Source organism: Artibeus jamaicensis, unplaced genomic scaffold (genome assembly GCF_021234435.1).
Source record: "Artibeus jamaicensis isolate MK-2021 breed Jamaican fruit bat unplaced genomic scaffold, CSHL_Jam_final contig_415, whole genome shotgun sequence".
Classification (NCBI taxonomy): domain Eukaryota; kingdom Metazoa; phylum Chordata; class Mammalia; order Chiroptera; family Phyllostomidae; genus Artibeus; species Artibeus jamaicensis.
In genome coordinates, this window is record NW_026521823.1 from 39976593 (window position 1) to 39996178 (window position 19586).

Sequence of the window (19586 nt, forward strand, 5' to 3'; positions counted from 1 at the left end):
CTAACATGCTTTGCTTATTTGCTAGACTTTTTCTTAATGAAATAACTGCTTTTTTGAGTTACTATTAAAAAAGTGTGAAAATATGCTTTCTTGAAATCCATGTGTTGAATATATCCTATTTACCAGAACCTGAAATCAAGAAGCAACTTCACCTGGAAAACAGGGTATGTATACTTTGTGAAGATTTACTTGATTTATCAGAGTGAGAGTAATACCCTATTGTATTTTGATGGCAATTGTGTATTGCATAGGAGAACCACCATATTTTAAAGAAGACTTTACATTGAATAGCAGAATACTGGAATGCTAGTGCTTCCTAAGATTTCAAAGATTTTCCGGATTTTAAGACTGGAAACGCAGGCTCGGAGAAGTCCCTGGTTCGGTCTCTGCTGCTCCGCTGCAGAGCTGCGACTCGGTGTCTGGGTGGGTCTCTAGTCTAGCAAGTGTCCCTTCTCATGTAGTAACTGGAGTCACCGGGGTTTGGCTGGAGTGCCCGTCAGTTTGTTGGGGCTGCCGTAACAAATCCTACAGACTGGACAGCGTGAGCAACAATTCTGGTGGCGAGAAGTCCAAGCCAAGGTGTATCGGAGGAGGTCTCCTGCGAACCCCTTGGCTCACAGATGCCCCCCTCCCTGTGTCTTCATACAGCCTCTCTTCTGTGTGTCTGTGTCCTGATGTCCACTTCCTGGAAGGACATCAGTCCTGTTGGAGGATCAGGACCACCCACATGGTCTCATTTCACCTGCATTGATTGTCTCTCCGAAGGCCCCGCCCAGGAGGGCTGGCGTTCTAATGTGCATTTGGAGGGGCACAGCTGGTTTTCAGGGAAAGTAAGGATAAAACAAGTGATGTACTAAACCTCAGGATCTGTTTATAGTGTTCCACACAAATTCCCTTTGAAATTTACACTATTTTTTCATTATACAAACCCCTGGCTTTCTATACCTTGAATTATTTTGTTCTTTTTCCTTCCTTCTACTTTTTCTTCCTTCTCCCTCATGCTTTTATTCTCTGACGTCTTCGTCTGTGCATCCGCAGGCACCGGTGGTTTCCTGGTGTCATTAAAGCCCAAACAGGTTTGACTCCTTCCTAAGTACAAGTGTTACTTTCCTGTCTGCTGCAGGGTCAGTGGAAAACTGAGGCCTCCCTCTCCCTCGGTGATAGCGCAGAGGTGACCGTGACGGGCCTCTGCTGCGTTCATGGTGCGCCAGGTGGGCGTTGTGCCACGTGAGCCACGCTCAGCCTTGTCCCTCTGATGGCACACTGACACAGTTACTGAAATTCTGTGGCACACCAAAAAACACGTATTTTGCTGATCTGACCCAAAAAAAGGTATACTTTTGATTATTAATTTACAAAAATAATAATAGGAACAACTTATTCTTTTTGCTCCAGAGTGACTTTTGAAAAAGGTGCCTATACTTGTATAGAAAGATTTCTGGTACCAAGAATTAACCAATGAGACGCAACCTTGCCACGTGACGTGACCAGTAAGGTGCAGCTCTGTTACGTGACCTACACATTTATGGTTCAGGACAGGGCGCTCCCCGCAGATGGCTCCTGCTGTGTTGGCTGCTGTCGTTTGCTCACTTGAAAGTCTATGGGGAAAGAGGTCGGAGTGCCCCTGACTCAGTAGTCAGGCAGCGCGTGGTTGAAACAGTTCTTGTGGCACACTGGCCGGAAGTCGCTGTGCGGGGTACCTCACAAGTGTGCTTCATGGGTAATGGGTGGTGTGAGGTTTCAGACAGAGGTGGTGCTTGCTGTGCTTACTGCCTCTGTTTCAGAAACCTGCAGAGTTTGGTTTGCTGCCGTCTTAAATTCCAGCTGCAGGTTCATCGTGGGTACGATCTGGACGTAGTGCCAGGTGTTCTTAGCTTGGGCTGGTGAGATGGCAAGCATTCAGCACACTCATGAGTGGCTGTTTAAGCTTCCTGAGGCTTTGGTTCCTAAGCCTCAGAGCTCTATTCTCCTGCCCTGAGGTTGGTCGGCATCTGCTGTCCACTCAGCGCGTGGGTGCCCAGTCTGGCGGCCTGCCTTCTGTTGCACAGCATGGCCTGCCCTGCCCTCCTCGTGTCTCCGTGGGCTCGGTGGACTTGCGCTGTGGTCAGCTACCCTGTGCCCCTGCGCTTGTGCTTTGAGGAAGTCAGCACACTCTTGCGGCTCCATGGCAGTGCACGTGTCCTCGGCTTTGTCTGGAACTATTTTACGGGTCACTGGTGGAGGCCTCTCCAACGTGGGTTTTTGTCTTTGCACAGTTGGGAGTGATGATGAGGCCCAAAGGGTAGTGTCTGCTTACGGACCGAGAGGGATATTCCAGGCTGTCGGGGGGCTGCTTGGAGAAAATCCGTACATACCTACGTGTATTCAAGCAACTGCTGTTTGAAGGAGGGGAGGCAAGTGGAGGGGGCAGCATTGTGTAGGAGGAGCGAGGGGGGACCGTTAACTAGGTCAGCGGGCAGACGGACACTTGATCCCACCGGGGTCAAGTTAATACTGGAACAGAGTAGAGGCAGGGGGCCGTGCGAGGTGCTCCTGGAGGCAGGGCCTGGGCCCAGCTGTGTTCCAGGGGTGACTCACCTGCGCATCTGGCACAGTGTGTTTGGAGAGTTGTTTAATGTTGGACAGGTGGTGGCACCTGTCTCGGTAGTCCATTAACATTTCAGAGTATATTTCTGCAGCATTCTTGGACCATCTCAAACCCTGAAAGACTTCTCAGTGCCTGGTGGAGTGGAGAGGGAGGTTAACCTACACCTACGTTTATTTCTAGGTGGCGGTTGCCAGCTCAGGCGCCAAACCTGGGGATGGTGCCGAAGCCTGGGACCAAGTGGCACCGGAAATGGTTCTTTTCTAAGGACTTCGAGGTCTCAGGAGAGCAGTGTGTGAATTAAAAAGTACTAAACACTGTGGTGAGGCCTTTGTTGTTTGACTAATTTGGACTCAAATCCTGGCCCTGAGTTTCCTTTCTCTTGTGACCTTGAGGAAAAATAGGTGTTAGGACACAGTGTCACAGAGGAGAAAGTGACAAGCCACCTGTGGGAGTCAGAAAAGGATTGAAGTTGGAGGCTCCTCGAGATTGGCGGCCCCGGGCCCAGCTTGTTGAGGGGCAGGGTGGGCAGGGGCGCCAGAGCCGGAAGTCTGAGCAGGCACAGTGCCTGCAAAGTGCGGGCCACCTCCTAGTTTTCCCCGCACATCGGTGCTCCGTCTTTCAGGACTTAGCTTAGGCTTCCGTCTCTACTGTGGGTCCTTCTCGAACGCACAGAGGGGTTTGAGGCAATGAAGTATTTCCAGTTTTTGGCATTCCATCAGCACCTTGTAAATACATTAATTTCTCAACAATCTCGGGGTTTACAGTCTTGAAATGTAATGTAGTAACCAAGGCCTCTAGACCGCAAGGGGTAGGGAGAAGTGGAGAAGTAAAAACAGTGAAGTAGATGCATATGTATTTCTATGTGAACACATAAAGGGAGATTCTGGGAAGAGCTGTTCCCAGAACAAACCAGAGTCATCTGTTGTGTGTTTGCACCATAGATAATAAAATCGCAGTAGTTACAGGTTTTGGTTAGGTGCGTGGCGAGGCTGTGGACTGGGACTCATTTACTGACAGCTCTTGGTGGGGAGAGAAACCACTACTACATTAAATGTACACATCGGTGTTGAGCTTCATGTTGATTTCAGAAATGTGAAGATGTGAAAAATACTTTGAGTAAAGGGAATGCAGTATTCTCAGCCAGTACGCCGACTCCATGACACAGGGACTGCTGTCCCTGTTGTGCACATGTGTGAGGAAGGAGGGCCTTGGTGAATTGACCCTGTGGCCTTCGAGGGAGAGCCAGTTTGGACTTGAGTGCAGCGGCCCGTCCGTCCCAGGGAAGCCGCTCTGAGCAGACCGACCAGGGCTCCCTTACTCTGGTCTCTGTGTTGCTTGGGTTTCCCTCCAGACGCAACAGGGTCCTTGGGGAAGCTGGCACCTGCTGCTTTCAGGCCTCTGACAGCTGGGCTGCGTGGGGTGTCCTGGGGCGCCCTCTTCAGGAGCCGGGAGTCCCGTGTGCGAGTGGCCCTGGAGTCAGACCCGTTTTGGGTTGGTGTCAGGGGCGAACTCCGCCTCTGCGGTCGGGCTGGCCGCAGATCAGATCTGCGCTGCCTTGGCCTCGTGCCGTGACCCTGAGCCAGCCGTTGGGTTTCTCTAGATCTTTCTCTACCTCTGTACTTTCATGTACGTAGGAATAGTCATATAGCAGTAGATATTTGGAAGTAAAATAAAGGATGTTACTTTCTGTTTTATTCTTCAAATGGGAAGTGTGTGAGTTGTGTTTAGGGCAGATCGCTGTGTTGCTCACTGTTTCTCTGCTGCGCTCACTGTTCACGGAGCTCATCACCATTCAGGATGTGGCCCCACGATCAGTGGGCACCTGTGGGACACGTCTGCTGGTCTGAGATGCGGTACAGAGCTCATGCCAGGATGCAACACAGGTTTGCTGGAAGCACACTTTTTATTGCAAGTGACTTTTTATTTTCCTGAACAGGACCTTCTTGAGGAAGGAAGCCCTATGTTGATTCATGTTGCGATTCAGTCTCCTTATCAGCTGGTACGCTCAGAAGCGTGACGCGTCCTGAGAGTGCTTTGGGGTACAGTTTGTACAGAGCTTAGTTCTTGTTTGTTATTTTTTCGCTTGAGGCGTTGAAAAGGTTTGCTGTTGTTAGTGAGAAGAGTATCCGTTTTGCACTTGGATTCTACTCTAATCGTGTTGGTATTCTGGACTTCACTGCGCCTGACCGAGAATGAAGATTGGGCCAGGTCATGTCTGCAGTCCTTTCAGGCTTCGACGCGTGAATAATTTGTGATTTTTAAGTAGTATTTTTTTCTTCTCTTTTGAACTGGAACATAGGCTGATGTTAAAGTAGATGATTAGATACACTGGGGTAGAAACATGGTTTAAGAAGCTTTTTTGGTGCGAATGTTTTTTTTAAGCTTCTGTCCACCACATGCCAAGAAGGCTGTAAGGCTATAATGATTAATGAAACTGGTTTCTGTTCATAAGTGGTAATCCGTAGAGGCGGGGGAAGAGATGGAGGTTTAAGTAGTTTTTTAAATACAGAGTGGGACAAAAGTAGGTTTAGTTGTTTGTGTGTAAATGATACAGTAATTAACAGATAATAACACAAGGGTAAACTCGGTTTTGTGTGCTCCCCACTGTAAACCCACTCTGTGCGGACAGCTGTGTGAAGGTAACGGGTGCTGCGTTAGAGACACGGACCCACACATGGAGACAGGAGGCCACGAGAAACTTGGCTGTCCAGGACAGCGGCAGCTCACGTCTCCCCAAAAGACCCAGGCTGCAGGCGCTGCGGGCCAGGGGTGTCCGCTGTGGCCCCTCAGCTCTGCAGCTGCCACTGCAAGGCAGCCATACCCATATTTAAATAAAACACTTTCTTTTTTGACACTGATTCTGTGGCACCCATTAGGTATCCTAGAATTTGGTTCACTTCTGACACTTCCTGGAGTCAGTGCAAACCTCACCAGTTGAGGGCTTCGTCCTACAAGGCCGCCACCGCTCACAGCCACCTGTGGGGTGGGAGGGCTGCTGCCCTACTTCCTGCCTGAGGGAAGCCCCACCCTCCTGTGGGACAGTCCGCTGGATGACTCACAGCACCGGAAAAGCCCCATGCTTATGGTTGGTTTTATTATGAAGGACACACTCGGGAGCAGCCGAAAGGGATGGGTGAAAGGGGCGGGCCCTGGAGGTGGGGGGTGGGCGCACAGAGCCCCAGGCCCTTTCTGGGCTCTGTCCGGGCACCTCGGGGTGAGCACCGACTGGGAAGCCCCCTGAGCTCATTGTCTCGAGTTCTCATGGAGCCTTCATCATGCAGGTGCACAGGGGCTCGTCACTTGCCACATGGCTGTGGCCGAGCTGGCGCCAGCGCTGAGGGCACACGCCGGTCTCCTGGCCAGCCCCTGTCCTGACTGCTGGCCATGAGCTGCCTGGTTAGCATCACCCGAGGTGTCATCCAAGGCAGTTGACTGGGACACACTCCTGTCCCTCAGGAAACCCTGGGGGTTTTCTCTGCTAGGAGCTGAGGGCAAAGACACCACCACGTTTAAATCACACTGTGGGCGTGCACCCAGTGTGTAAGTGAGCGGGCACGACTGTGTCCCCCCACAGAAAACAACTCTTTACAGGAAGGCAGCGAGCTGGAACTGACCTGCGGACAGCAGTTGCGTGCCTCAGCTTAGAAAAGGGGGGGGGGCTTCTCCAACAAGGTGGCATTGAACCGTGTCTTCTCTTTCTTTAAGAGTTTTGTTACACTATTCTACAGAATTCAGAAATGATGTAACCTTGAAGGTGTACTTTTAGGGAACATTTCTGTATTTCACTGGCATTGCCTATAGGATGAGATGCACGTATATTTGAAGGTGCTCGGTGGGTAAGCAAGGACACTTTCCCACACAGATGCCCTTGCTGCTGGTGCTTCAGTGCCTGTGAGAAAGACCTGGGTCCCCAGGCCTCAGTCCCTCCTTGTCCCCTGGGATCAGGAAGTCCACGGTGTTGCCTGTCAGGTGGCTGCTGCAGTGCTGGGCGATCGCAGTCCTCATCCTGTCCCCGATTCGTGGCAGTGTCTCTAATTCTTTGCCATTGGGATGCCGTTTCCTTTCTGTTGTTTTGTTTGGAGTCTCACTCCTGTGTTTAGTGAAAGGGGTTAGAGCTTTGGGCTGGAGTTTTGCCCTTCTGGCCGAGGGAGCTCGGCTCCCCATTGTGAGAGCAGCCCAGTGAGAGAATAGAAACCGGCACTTAGAAAATTGTGTAGTGGAGATCAAGGCATAATCATTTACAGACTTTTGGGTTTTCCACTTATTTTTCTTTTGCACTAAAGTATAAATTGTCTCCTGTTCTTGCCTAGAGATTTCACCATTTAATAAATAATCATGCTGATAACAGTTTCTCAGTTTTTGTTAAGTTTATGTCTTAGTGTACCTGAAGTTTCAAATGTTCATAAAGTTGAACATTTGGAAGGCTTCTAAACAGGGAGCAGGTTTCTAAAATTGGGAGCAGCCAGAAGCCTTGTACCAGGGATGGAGCGGGTGTGGGTTCCCTGCTCCCAGAGCTCGAGCATGCAGACTTGGGGTAGGGAGTGAGGACTGCCCTGATGGGAATGGGGGTGGTGACGACGTAGTCTAGCACTTTAGGGCAGCGTGCAAGCCAGCTTCGGAGCAAGTGAAGTGGGGCTCCTTCGTTTTTGTCAGTCCTCACGGACCAGTTAGAACTGTTGCCTTGAATCCCAGTGGGCGGTTATTTGAATATTTTTGTCTGTGTGGACCGCAGCAATACTGTGTCAGTACTGTGTCAGTCAGCCATACGTGGATGGCGCAGTCGCTCTTTCAGTGGAAGCGTTCAATTGGGTGCCTATTAAATGTGGGTAAGAGTCAGGCTCACGTGAAGGCAATAGTAGAATAATAATAATAATCGTTCTTATCCAGTGATTGATGTAGGAGGCTAGGTATAATAATTCCCACAACAACCCTGTGAGGTCAAGTCCTGTTACCTACAGTTTACCTAGGAGATGACAAATTAAGTAATTTATGTTAGGTCAGGCAGGTGGAGTTGGCCTGAGCCTTTTAACAGCCTTCCTTCTGCTAAACACACATTTGTAAAGCTGTGTAAGACAAATACAATGAATTACGAACTTTCTGAGTTGGGTAGGTGATACCTTTTTTGGAGAGCGGAGCCTCAGAGATGTCTTCCCAGAGGAGATACAGGCCAGGGCTAAGTGCAAGGGTGAGGAGGGGGGGTCAAGGGGAAGTGGCTGGGAGGCCACACCCAGAGAGGCGGCTGTCAGACCACGCTCCTTGTGGCTGCTGGCAGGCGAGTCCCCACTGCTGCTTCTCTGGGAAAAGCGCCCAGAATGTGGGGCTTTGTGGCGGTGGGTGAGGTTGCTCCAGAGGCCTCCCGTAGGCCTCCTGTTGGCTGCTGGCCCCCGCAGGCCAGAGCTTCCGGGAGTGTGGACAACCGCGGGGCGGACCGTGCGGGAGTGCCGCACACGGAATTGATGCTGACTGTCGTCAGTGCCGGAAGACATGCAGTAGTCCTGGACAGTGGGGGGGCCTTTCCCTTCCCTAGGGAGGTGCGTGGGGTCAGGATGGGGTCTCACCCCGCCTGGCCTGCCCTGCTCTGCAGTGTGTGGTCATGATGGAGGGAGCGTGGGGAGTGTGGAGGGGAATCTGCAGCCCATCTCCTCTCAGTCGGATGGGCCTGTCATGGGCCACGCTGAAGAAAAAGTGAGTGGCACTGAGCTGGGAGGATTCGGAAAGACTGCGGATGGGTCGCGTTTGTTAGCGACAATTTTCAGTGCTGGCTCACGGGCCTGATAGTGTTCACTGAGGGGAATAGTTGGGGAGAGTTCCAGTTAGCGCACAAGCGCCCGGGTTCTACAGTTTGCACTTGACTAAGGGAGCTTTATCACACACGCGTCCATCTTAGCTTTTTTGCGTTTTTTAAATTTGAGATATAATTCAAGCGAGGTTACAGCTGTGCACATCTGCTAACTCAGTGTTTGGTGAGGGTCCCCCCACAGCCTCTGTTTTGTAAAGTTCCATAGGATGGAAACTGTCTTAAGTACAGCGCTGTCTGTGTAGGCCCTGCGAGATAAGGAACGTCCGGGCCACTGCAGAAAGTCCCTTGCACCCACCCCGTTGGTCCCGAGCCCACAGCCCTAAAGCCAGACCGGGCTGGCTGCGCAAGTCGTGCAGCCGGAATCTGACAGGTGTGAGGGACCTGTTGAGTAAAGCGCCTCTCGTGCGGCCTCGTGCTTGTGTGGTTTGTTCCTATTGCGTGGATCAGCATCTGCCCTCTTTGGTTGCCAAGGAGACCGTCACAACTGCAGTACCGTGGTCTGCCCCTTCTCCTGTTGGTGGAACTTGGGGCTCTTGGCGGTTTTTGGCCGTCATGAATAAAGCTTCCTTGAACATCCGTGTAGCAGCCGTGTCGAGATCTAGTTTTTATTTCTTTGGATGACTGCCTGAGCAGGAGTTGGTGACTGCTGGGTCTGACAGTGGTGTGTGCCGCTTTAAGAGGGTCCGTGAAGCTTTCTTGGAGCCAGTGGAAGTGGCGTGCTTGTGAGCGTGCCTCCTCCTGTCGCGTATACGTGAGCGCGCCCCCCACCCCCGTCACGTACATGTGAGCGTACCCCCACCCCCATCACGTACGTGTGAGCGTACCTCCGTCCGTCACTTACGTGTGAGCGTGCCCCCACCCCCGTCACATACGTGTGAGCGCACCCTCATGGCGGTTTGCGGCGGTGCTGGCGGCCCCCTGAGGGTGCGCGGGGCTGCCCGGGGACGTTCGAGGACGTTCGGCACGTCTTCCTGGATTGCGTGCGCTCGGCCGTGTGAAGGTGCTTCGTGAAGTGCCCGCTCAAGTCTCCTGCCAGCTTCTAAAGTGAGAGTTACTCAGGAGATTTTTAAAATGGACTGCAGATACTGTTCCTTTGGCTGATACATATTGTTTGAAAGTTTTTTTTTTTTTGGTGTGTAAATTTTATTTACCAACAGCTGTCTTTTCACAAAAAAGTACTTTTAAGTTTTGGTGAAATGTGAGTCATCAAGTGTGTTCTGCTAACAGCCGTCCTGCCGGCGGCGGGGCCGGGCCACTCCGTGGAACGTGGAACGGCTGGCGCTGCATTACGTGCATGGGCGGGGTGCGGCCGCCTCCCGGCGGGTTGTGAGCGGGTCAGCGGCGCCGCATTTGTGCCCCGGGCGGCGAGGGTCCATGGAGTTGCCCTGCGGCCACACGCACCTGGCGTCACCGGTGGCAGTTTCTGCCGAGAGGCCTGGTGGGTTTGTAAGCGTGTTTGTGTGGATGGGTAGTTTGATTGTTTTTTGGGGGGTGATTTCTTGAAAATGCCGAGTCCTCCAATTCTTGAACAGGATGTGCCTCTATTTACGTCTTTTAAAAATTCCTTGCAGTAGGGTTTTGTAGTTTATAGTTTGGAGGCATTGCCCATGTTTTTGTCACATTTATTGCGAAGTGTTTTTGATGCTATTGTAAATAGAATTTCAAAATTTTATTTTCTAACTTTGATGCTCAGCCTGCGGTTGATTTTTGTCGGTTGATATTGCGTCCCCCAGTTTCGCTGAAGTCACGTATGTGTGTGAGTAGCTGCTTTGTGGACACTGGGCGTGTTCTGCACACGCAGTCCTGTGTCCACGTGGCTCCAGAAGGACCGGCAGCTCCGCTTCCTCTTCTCCGGTCTTTGCATGCGGGGCGCCTGCCACACAGCGCTGACCACAGCAATGGGAGTGGGTACCCTCCGCGTCTTCGGGGTCCCGGGCTGACCGCTGAGTCGATTCTCCATCAGCACGTCAGTCTCAGGTCTTTCTGAACACCACTTGCTTGGTTAAGGGTGTTCCTTCTATTTCTAGTTGCCTAACAAGTTTTTTTTATCTCCAATGGCTGAATTTTCTCAAATGATATTTTTATATTGATTGAAGTACTTACATTAATGTGGTAATTCTTTTTAAGTTTATTGAGGTGTTTACATTTCAGAAAATTCATCTATTTTTAGCATACAAGTGAGAGCCCTAGTATTTTTGCGTGGTCATTCAACTATAAGAATAATCTGTTTTTAGAACACTTCCGGCACCCCCACCCCAAAGGGAGGTACGCCCACTTGTAGTCCTCTCTCATTCCCGTCTCCAGCCCCGGCAATCTCTAATGTGCTCTCTCTGCATCAGCCTTTTCTGCCTCTTTTACATACATGGAGTCATCCAACATACGCTCTTTCAGGTTTAACTCCTGTCATCTACCATAACGTGCTCGAGGTTCACCGATCTTCCACTTTACTGCCCAGTAGCATCCCATTGCATCCCATTGCGTGGCTGTACCACACTTGGATGACTTCTTTACCAGTTTGTGGACATTGGCGTTGTTTCCAGTCTTTGGCTTTTAATAATAATGCCTTTATGAACATATATTTTTATAGATACCTAGGTGTGGAATTCTTGGTCATATGGCACATCTCTGTTTAATTTGTTAAGAAGCTCGCCACTGAGTGCCCGCTGTTCTTTGTCAGGGGGATTTTAATAGTAGATTTAACTTTTTTTTTTTTTAAGATTTATCTTTAGAGGGGAAGGAGAGAGGGAGAGAAACATCAGTGTACGGTTGCCTTTCATGTGTCCCCTCCTGGGAACTGGCCTGCAGGGAACCGGCCTGCAACACCGGTATGTGCCCTGACTGGGAATCGAACCGCGATTGTCTGGTTCGCAGGCCCATGCTCAATCCACACCAGCCAGGGCTTTAGATTTAACTTTTTAATAAATATAGGTTGTTCAGGTTTTCATTCATCTGTATCCATTTGGAACATTGTGTTTTGCAAGGGGTTTTTCTGTTTTATCTAGGTAATTGGGTTTGTTGGCACAGCATAGTTCATAGACGTTTCTATAGTATGCTTTTAATGCTTGTAGGGTTTATGGTAATAATCCATTCCAGATACTAATAATTTGTACTTTTCTTTCAGTTAGTTTAGCTAGTGGTTTATTGGTCATTTCAAGGAAACAAATTTGGCTGTGTTAATTCTTTCTCTTTGTTTTTATTTCATTGCTTTCTGCTTTTTCATTTCTTCTACTTGCTTTGTTCTTTGTTTTAGCTTCATAAAATGAAATCGTAGGTCAGCAAGAGCCTTTTCTTTTTCAACACTCGATAGTTTCTTTAAGCAATGCTTTAAGCTCATCATTTACAAGTGAACAACTAAGATTTATGACAACCACTTCTAAAGCTGCGTCGCCTCATTGTTTGGGTGTGACCCCTGGTTACGACAGAGTGAGCGGAATTTGCTGGCTGTGGGCCTTGCTCCGACAGTGCCCTGTGCGCCCACTGAGCTGAACCACAGTGGGTAGTGCGCATGACTCACTTTCACCCTGTCTGTCATGGCCATGTCACACGGAAGACCTGAGTTTTCTACACTGTACTAGAATATTAGATTTCTCTAAGTGTCCGAGCCCAATTCTTTTAATTTTTTTTAAGATTATATTTATTTTTAGAGACAGGAAAAGAAGGAGAAAGAGAGGGAGAGAAACATTGATGTGTGGTTGCCTCTCACACACCCCTTACTGGGGACCTGGCCCACAGCCCAGGCATATGCCCTAACTGGCAATTGAACTGGTGACCCTTTAGTTCAAAGTCTGGCGCTCAGTCTGGCACTCAGTCCACTGAGCCACACCAGCTGGGGTGAGCCCAATTTTGATAATGATTCTTTTGAAAAGATAAGTAAAAACCAGGAAAAGGTAACATCGTTAAAGTTATGACAAAAAGGTTGAAGGAAATTTGATGACTTACCTGAAATAATTTAAAGAATTGCCTATATTCAGTGATGTAAAAGAGGTTTATACCAATCATTATTTACTTTAATGAAGGTATGAGAAAAGAAAACTATCCTTTCAACTGTAGAAATATATTTCAGATGAAGGGAACCCCATTTTGAAGGTTAAGTATGAAGAAGACCTGAGTACTCTAGGAAGGGAAGATGTTGACAACCTATCCTTGAAGACCATTCAAGAAGAAATTAGGAAAATATTAGTTGGACAAGCCTCTTGGCTATTTCCAGTGTTGGTGGTGTGATTGCCTTGTCTTATGTGGTGCACTCCCTAGTTTAGTGTGTCGAATGGAGTTACTGGCTCACGTATCTATTGTCATGTTGTGTGTTTTCAGCCCCTGAGAGGAGGGGTGTGGGTCACTTCGTGCCTGTGTGTGCATGAACGTGGTACTTTGTTTTCCTTCTTTTGTTGTGGTACTTGGAGTAAGGGCTTTACTTTTTAAAAGTGAGATTTATTCTTACATGAAATTTAAGGTAAAACTGACCTTACCTGAACTCTGTAAACTTTCATGTGACTGGTGACCCTCCTCAGAGTTTGTGGAGGGCCCTTGCCTTTGGGACTCCGTCCTGAAGAGGGGCTTCTGCTAAGTGGTGCCCGTGACAGGTGACAGGGAACGTATTCGGCTCTGGGGCCGGTGTGGGCTCCGTGCTTTCTCATCAGATACTTTTCTACTTTGAAAAGCCCCTTAAGGAAAAATTCAGGGTATTAGGAAGTAGTGGTCACTCATAATGCTGTTGTTGAGAGTTAGTATTTATAACTCGATAGAGGGTTTTTGTTTTGCTTTTTATTTTTTGCCTTGGATAGGCATTAGGCAGAATGAAAGGCAGCATTGCCCACATTGGTACCTACTTGGGATGTTGCAGTCGTGGTATTATGGATGGAATTGGAAGGCCTCCACCTCATACCCCCAGGAAGGGGAGCAAAGATATGCTGAGTCTTAACCTTTAGTTACACAGACTGTGGCCGTATTTAGAGAGAGAGGGTCTTTACAGAGGTAATCAAGTTAAAATGCAGTCATGCGTTGGACCCTGACCCCGTGTGACTGGCTCTGTAAAAAGGGGAGATGTGAACACTGAGATGCGTTGCAGGAAGATGATGTGCAGAGACCTGGGGAGAAGATGCTAAGCCACCTACCAGGAGGGATCCTAGGCCAGGTCCTTCCTGCACTGCCCTCGGGAGGGCCACCTTGCAACACCTCCCCTTCTCGCTGCTAGCTATCTATCCTCTGGGGTAGAAACGATGTTTGTGGAGTGCAAATAGAGAAGCTTTTGATGGGAAAAGTATCAGTGTAGAAACAACACTGCGTACTATATGGAACTGGGGAGAAAGTGTTCAGTTTTAGGCCTTTTTAAGGCTGAATGGTTATTTTATACTTTTGGAGTTTAATGTACATGAACTTGTAGTCACACATGCCATACCTTCTTTATCCATTCATCTGCAGTGGACATAGCTCCGTTTTTTTCATGTCTCCGCTGTTATAAATAATGCTGCAGTGAACCGAGGGGTGCTTATGCCTTTTCCAATCTATGCTTTTGATTTTTTCAGATAAATACCCAGAAGTGCAATCACTGGGTCATAAGGCGGTTCCATTTTTAATTTTTTTTATTTAAAGATTTTATTTATTTATCTTTAAAGGGGAAGGGACGGAGAGAAGGAGAGAAACATCAATGTATGGTTGCCTCTCATGAGTCCCTCGCTGGGAACTGGCCCGCAACCGAGGCATGTGCCCTGACTGGGAATCGAACTGCGATCGTGTGGTTCCCAGGCCCATGCTCAATCCACTGAGCCACACCAGCCAGGGCCCATTTTTAATTTTTTGAGGATTCTCTGTACTGGTTCCCACAGTGGCCAGGCCAGTTTTCAGTCTCACTAGCAGTGCATGAGGGTTCCCTGTTCTCCACGTCCTCGCCATCACATCTCATTTGCAGACCTTTTGATGATAGTCATTCAGACAGGTGTGAGGTAGTATCTTGTTGTGGTTTTGATGTGCACAACCTACTAAATGGGAGAAGATACTAATGATATAGTAGATAAGAGATTAACATCTGAAAATAAGTAAGGAACTCATACAACTCTGTGTTGAAAAAATGACAGCAAAACAACTCAGTCTGATTGAAAAATTGGGCCAAAATTGCTCCAAAGAACACAGACAGTAATTTTTACACTTTTAAAAGGTTAGATAAAAGTTATTTCATATAGAAGTGGGGAATAAATATTTTCCTGATCTTGGAATGAGAGTTTCAGAAGCATTAGCCACAGTTCAGTGTGTATTAGAAGATATAATACAGGTTAAAAAGGCTGTCAGAAAATGTAAGCCCACTCTGCATTGTCTACTATGAGTATTTTTACTGCTTCTGGAAATGAAACCAGAGAGCCATAACCCAAATTCTTTTGTAATTAAATAAATATATCTGAAAGGTCATTGTTCTTTTTAACTGTGAAAGATGGAACCTTAGGCTTCACATGACAGAGCCTGATTGTTAGAATTACACATGTTAATTGTTAATTCCTTTGAAAGCATACTATTTATTTTCTTGCAGCTGAGCCCATCTCTGTTACTTACACATTTCATAATGGTTCTTGGTTACACCAGATTCCACTAGAGCCTTAGAACTCATTTAGGCAATTAGTCTAAAATATTCTTCATTATTCTTCCTCTTGATTGTATACTATCTTGAAAAAAGTATTACACAAGTTTATTCAAGACTCATAGGCTTAAATCTTGGTATCTGCTTCTCTTGTTTCAGTTAGTATGAGTTGTGGTGTTTCAAACCTGTTTCTTTCTCTCTGTGTTAGTAACCCTGCTTCACAAGGTTCAGCTGAGGTTCGGAGCAACCGAGTGTGTAACAGTGAGTAAGCAAGCACTTCTTTGGTGAGACTGGCGTGGTAAAAATGGTGTTCGAGTTGTTTGTCATAGATCTGTGAACCGACCTCAGCCGAGTGCTGACTACATGCCCCACTTTGTTACTGAGTGCTGATGACCCAGTCACTGTACCCTGTTCTGAAGGAACTTCTGTTCCCGCACTGTTGATGAAGTGCTCGGGTTCGGCAAGCGGTGCTCGCCTCAAGGGACTGATGCGGCTGGAATCTGGGTTCGGGGAGGCTGGAGGTAGAGACAGGCTCTTAGCCACCCTCTCGTAGCGGTTACCATTAACAAAGCGGACAAAGCGGAACCAGCAAGAGCAGTTGCAATTGTTTCCATAGAAGTACAACTAGCCTTTAACCAGGGCGGACATCTAGGTCATTTAAAGGTCAGAAGTTAACAGAAGGCCTAGTTTCTTACAAAGTTGAATTTTGGAGCTGTTACAGAGAAAAATGTATACCAGGTTTAATATATTAAAATTTGAGAATATTTTGCTTTAAAATTTTTAAAAACTTTAAAGTAATTCTTAAATGAGGTTTTATTGCTTGTATGGACTTGTGTGAAGGGAGTTTACTGGGTTTTGGTCTTGGGTCTTCTACCTACAGGTTTTGTGACCCCTTACAAGTTAATTCAACTCCGGTGCCTGTGATTACTTACTTGTGAAGGGAAGAAAATACAGCTTCTTTCTCCTATGTCGTAGTGAGAATTAAGTTATTTAAAATGTGAGGGGCACTTAGGATGGCTCTGCCTGGCACGTAGGGTTGGACAGTAGTGTTGTTACTACTGCTGTAATGCATTCATACCGCTTTATGCCTTCTTTAATGCTTCACGTAACTTGTAAGCCAGCTGCAGTCTTTTTTGGAATAAGGTAAGAGTATGTGTGCTCTACATGTGTACATCTTTATTCTTGGAACTGAGCACTGTTAGCGCTTGGGCTTTTGCTTGTCTGTGGAAATGCTGCTACTTGCTAGATCAGTGAGTTCTTCTCTTTTATAAATAAAATATTTGTTGAATGAATGAATGCATAACTTCAAAATTATTAGACACATTGCATATGGCTATTTTTCCCTAAATCTTTCTTTTTTTTTAATTTTTTTTTAAGATTTTACTTATTTATCTTTAGAGGGGAAGGGAAGTAGAGAGGGAGAGAAACATCAATGTATGGTTGCCTTTCGTGCATCCCCTGCTGGGAACTGGCCTGCAGGGAACCGGCCTGCAACCCCGGTATGTGCCCTGACTGGGAATCGAACCACGATTGTCTGGTTCGCAGGCCCATGCTCAATCCACTGAGCCACACCAGCCAGGGCTAATCTTTCATTCTTTTGACCAAAAAGATATCCAGTGTGTCAGTGCTGCTCTTTAAGAATAAGGATTTAAAGAAGGAAGGGCTCTGGTTAAAGAACAAGTATGAATGACCCATGGTCATGGACAACTGGGTGGGTGGGGCAGGAGAGAGCAGCAGTTGCGGGGGAGGGATGGGGACAACTGTGATAGAACAACAGTGAAAGAATGGCACTGTTACCGACTGGTGATGTGTGGTCAGTAGGGACCAAGAGCATCGTTCCAGTGCGTCTTCGAGTTCAAGTGTGTTCAGGAGGCACAGTAGCACTTTTGACTCATTTGGCTACAAGTCATGTATGTTGCTGTTAATCACATGTACCGGTTCATGTATTTTTCAAAGTATTGCAAGATATTAGGGAGTTCTCTTTTAAACTTATTTTAAACATTGATTCTATTTCAACATGTACATTTTATGCCTTAAAATTTATGCTTACATTTCATCCTCTAGTGAATATTGCTCTTAAGAGCCAGGCCTCTTTTTTGTAGAAATTTGCACTGAATTCCACCACCTGACACCCCTGCCCAGGAGTCCTATGCTCTGTTTCACTCTATTATTTCAGATTTGAAATCACCTCTTTCCATTAAAGAAATTAGATTTCTCTTTGCAAATTGTGTTCACTTTCCTGTAGGGTACTAAGTTTTATCCAACTTAGTTTTAGGCTAGAAGACTTGAAGTGTTTTGAAGTAGTTATGCTTTCTTTCAAATGGAATGTTTGGTGTTACTGTATTGTTATAAAATGCACCCCACCTTACTGGTCCTCTGGTGTATTTCCGCTCATTTCCAGCTGGTTGGTGGAGAATTTGACCTGGAGATGAACTTCATCATCCAGGACGCCGAGAGCATCACCTGCATGACAGAGCTTCTGGAGCACTGCGATGTCACCTGCCAGGCTGAGGTCTGGAGCATGTTCACCGCCATCCTGCGGAAGAGCGTCCGCAACTTGCAGACCAGCACGGAGGTCGGGCTCATCGAGCAGGTGCTGCTAAAGATGAGCGCTGTGGATGACATGATAGCAGGTAGGAGGCCGGCCAGCAGGTTGCTGGGGGTGCTTGTGCAGGTTTGCATGCTGCTTCTAGCAGTCTGCGGGTAGTACAGTGGTACCTCGGCACTCATCAGGCTCGGAACTCGTCGGACCCCAGCCTCCTCGCATTTTGACGGGAAAAAGTATTTCAGCACTTGGCACTTCATCGGGTCTTGTTGCACTTACTTTAACTCATAGGAGTTACAGCACTGCCCCGCAAGAGGAAACGCTTTGTTGTTCACGGTACTGGTCATGAGTTTCGGAAAGAAGTGATGATGAGTACCGAGCTACCACTTTATAGATTCGTTGAAGCTACCTTGATTTAAAATAGATAAATGAACTCTATGGAAAAAAATCTCTTTTTTTGTTAAGGGAAAACCTTACAAATAGAGAATGACTTCTTTTGTGTTAGACAATTACTAATTTTGCTTTTCCAGGTTTTAGAAAATCTTAATAATGAATAATTGAAACAAGTACTATAACATCTACCAGAAATAGAAACAGTACTTTCTGTGTAGTATTTAATTAAACTTATGTATTATATTTTTAACTTTGTGCTTTTTAAATTCAATATGTAAACGTTTTTGTCTGTCTTGAAGAGTATAGTAAAACCATTTCCGATGGCCTTCAAAGTGGCATCTGTCTACTTGGGGTGATGCAGCATTCTCCATGTCGGGTCCTAGTGGTTCACTGCAGGAAGAGTCCGACTCAGACACAGTGTCTTCTTAACGCAGACGCACCGTGTCTGCCAGTGCTCGTGGCACTGTCCCATAGGGATTCATTGGTGTGACCCTCTGTGTGCCAGGGTCTTAGGATCACGGGGCCTTTGAACACTTTGGACTGGTGCTTGCTTTTATTTGTTCGTTTATTTATTTGTGTGCATAATAAAGTAGCCACCACTCTCCAGAGTGCATTTGGCAGCGTGAGCCGCCAGTGCATGCGCAGTGGTGATGGCTGCATCACCGGGGAGCCTGCAACGTGGGCAGGGAGGGCGGGCGCCACCGCAGAAGTGCCGCCTTCGCAGTTTTCTCTCGCAGAAAGCTTCCCAACTCCTGTATCCTTTGTTCTCAGGAGTCAGTCCTGGTAACACAAAACTTCCACTTTTTATTGTTTTAAGCACTGAATAAGTGTCAGAAAAAATCTGTGCCTTACTTTGCAGTAGAGAAATTAAAATTTAGGTAACATACTAATGAAGCACCAGTAACCACCAAAATAGTAAGATTTCACCCTGAATATTTAATAATGTGAAGGTATCACTAGAAGGTAGAGTAGTAAATTGATAAGAAAATTTCATAGTTTCAGTATTTTTTCCCTCTCTTTAAAATCTGGTACAGAGAAGAACTGTTATAAAATTAAACTGAGCTGTTTAGTTATGTTATACATACAATCAATAAGAAATTTTAATAATTATGTGATTAAATGTGGATACATAGGAGAGTGGAGCAAGGTTGGAAAATAGAAATCACACGTGTCACACCAGTACTCACAGCTGAGCTAACCTCCGAGAAGTCTCTGAAGATGCCATCAAAGCTGGTCCACGGGGGCCGCTCCATGGCAACGGAGGGTTTTAAGATGCCTGATTTTTATCCAGAATTCATTCTTAGAAACACACCTTCTGATTAGTATATAGTAACTGTGAGTATTTTTGTTATTTGAATGATGAAACATTTTATTTCGTTAAAAGATCTGTCTCAAAAATGGTGTATCCACTGTGGCAGTTTTATAGAGATTGCTTACATATTGTGACATTGAGAATTATTCAGTTGTTTGTTGATGAAAATAACCAATTAAATTTCTATTTTAAGTACACAATATTTTTGAAGTCTGAAATTCAGCTATTAGTCTGTGATATTAGATTATATATATTATATACCAATAGTTAATTACTTCAGCTTACCCTAATCTAATCTTTTTATTAATTGGTGATTAATTTTTAGAATGTCTGTTGACTGTAATAACTTGTATAGTATCTTTAATTCTTTGGAAGTGTTTTAGG

At 46.7% G+C, this 19586-nt stretch overlaps 1 protein-coding gene across 1 annotated transcript in view; it reads left to right on the top strand.

The window, feature by feature from the left end:
* The window catches only part of NBEA (neurobeachin), a 439670-nt gene that overhangs the window by 16518 nt on the left and 403566 nt on the right, over positions 1–19586 (top strand). The window contains exon 2 of the mRNA XM_053665561.1: positions 17354–17585. Coding sequence (XP_053521536.1) covers positions 17354–17585 — 232 coding nt within the window. The remainder of the gene's footprint in view (positions 1–17353; positions 17586–19586) is intronic.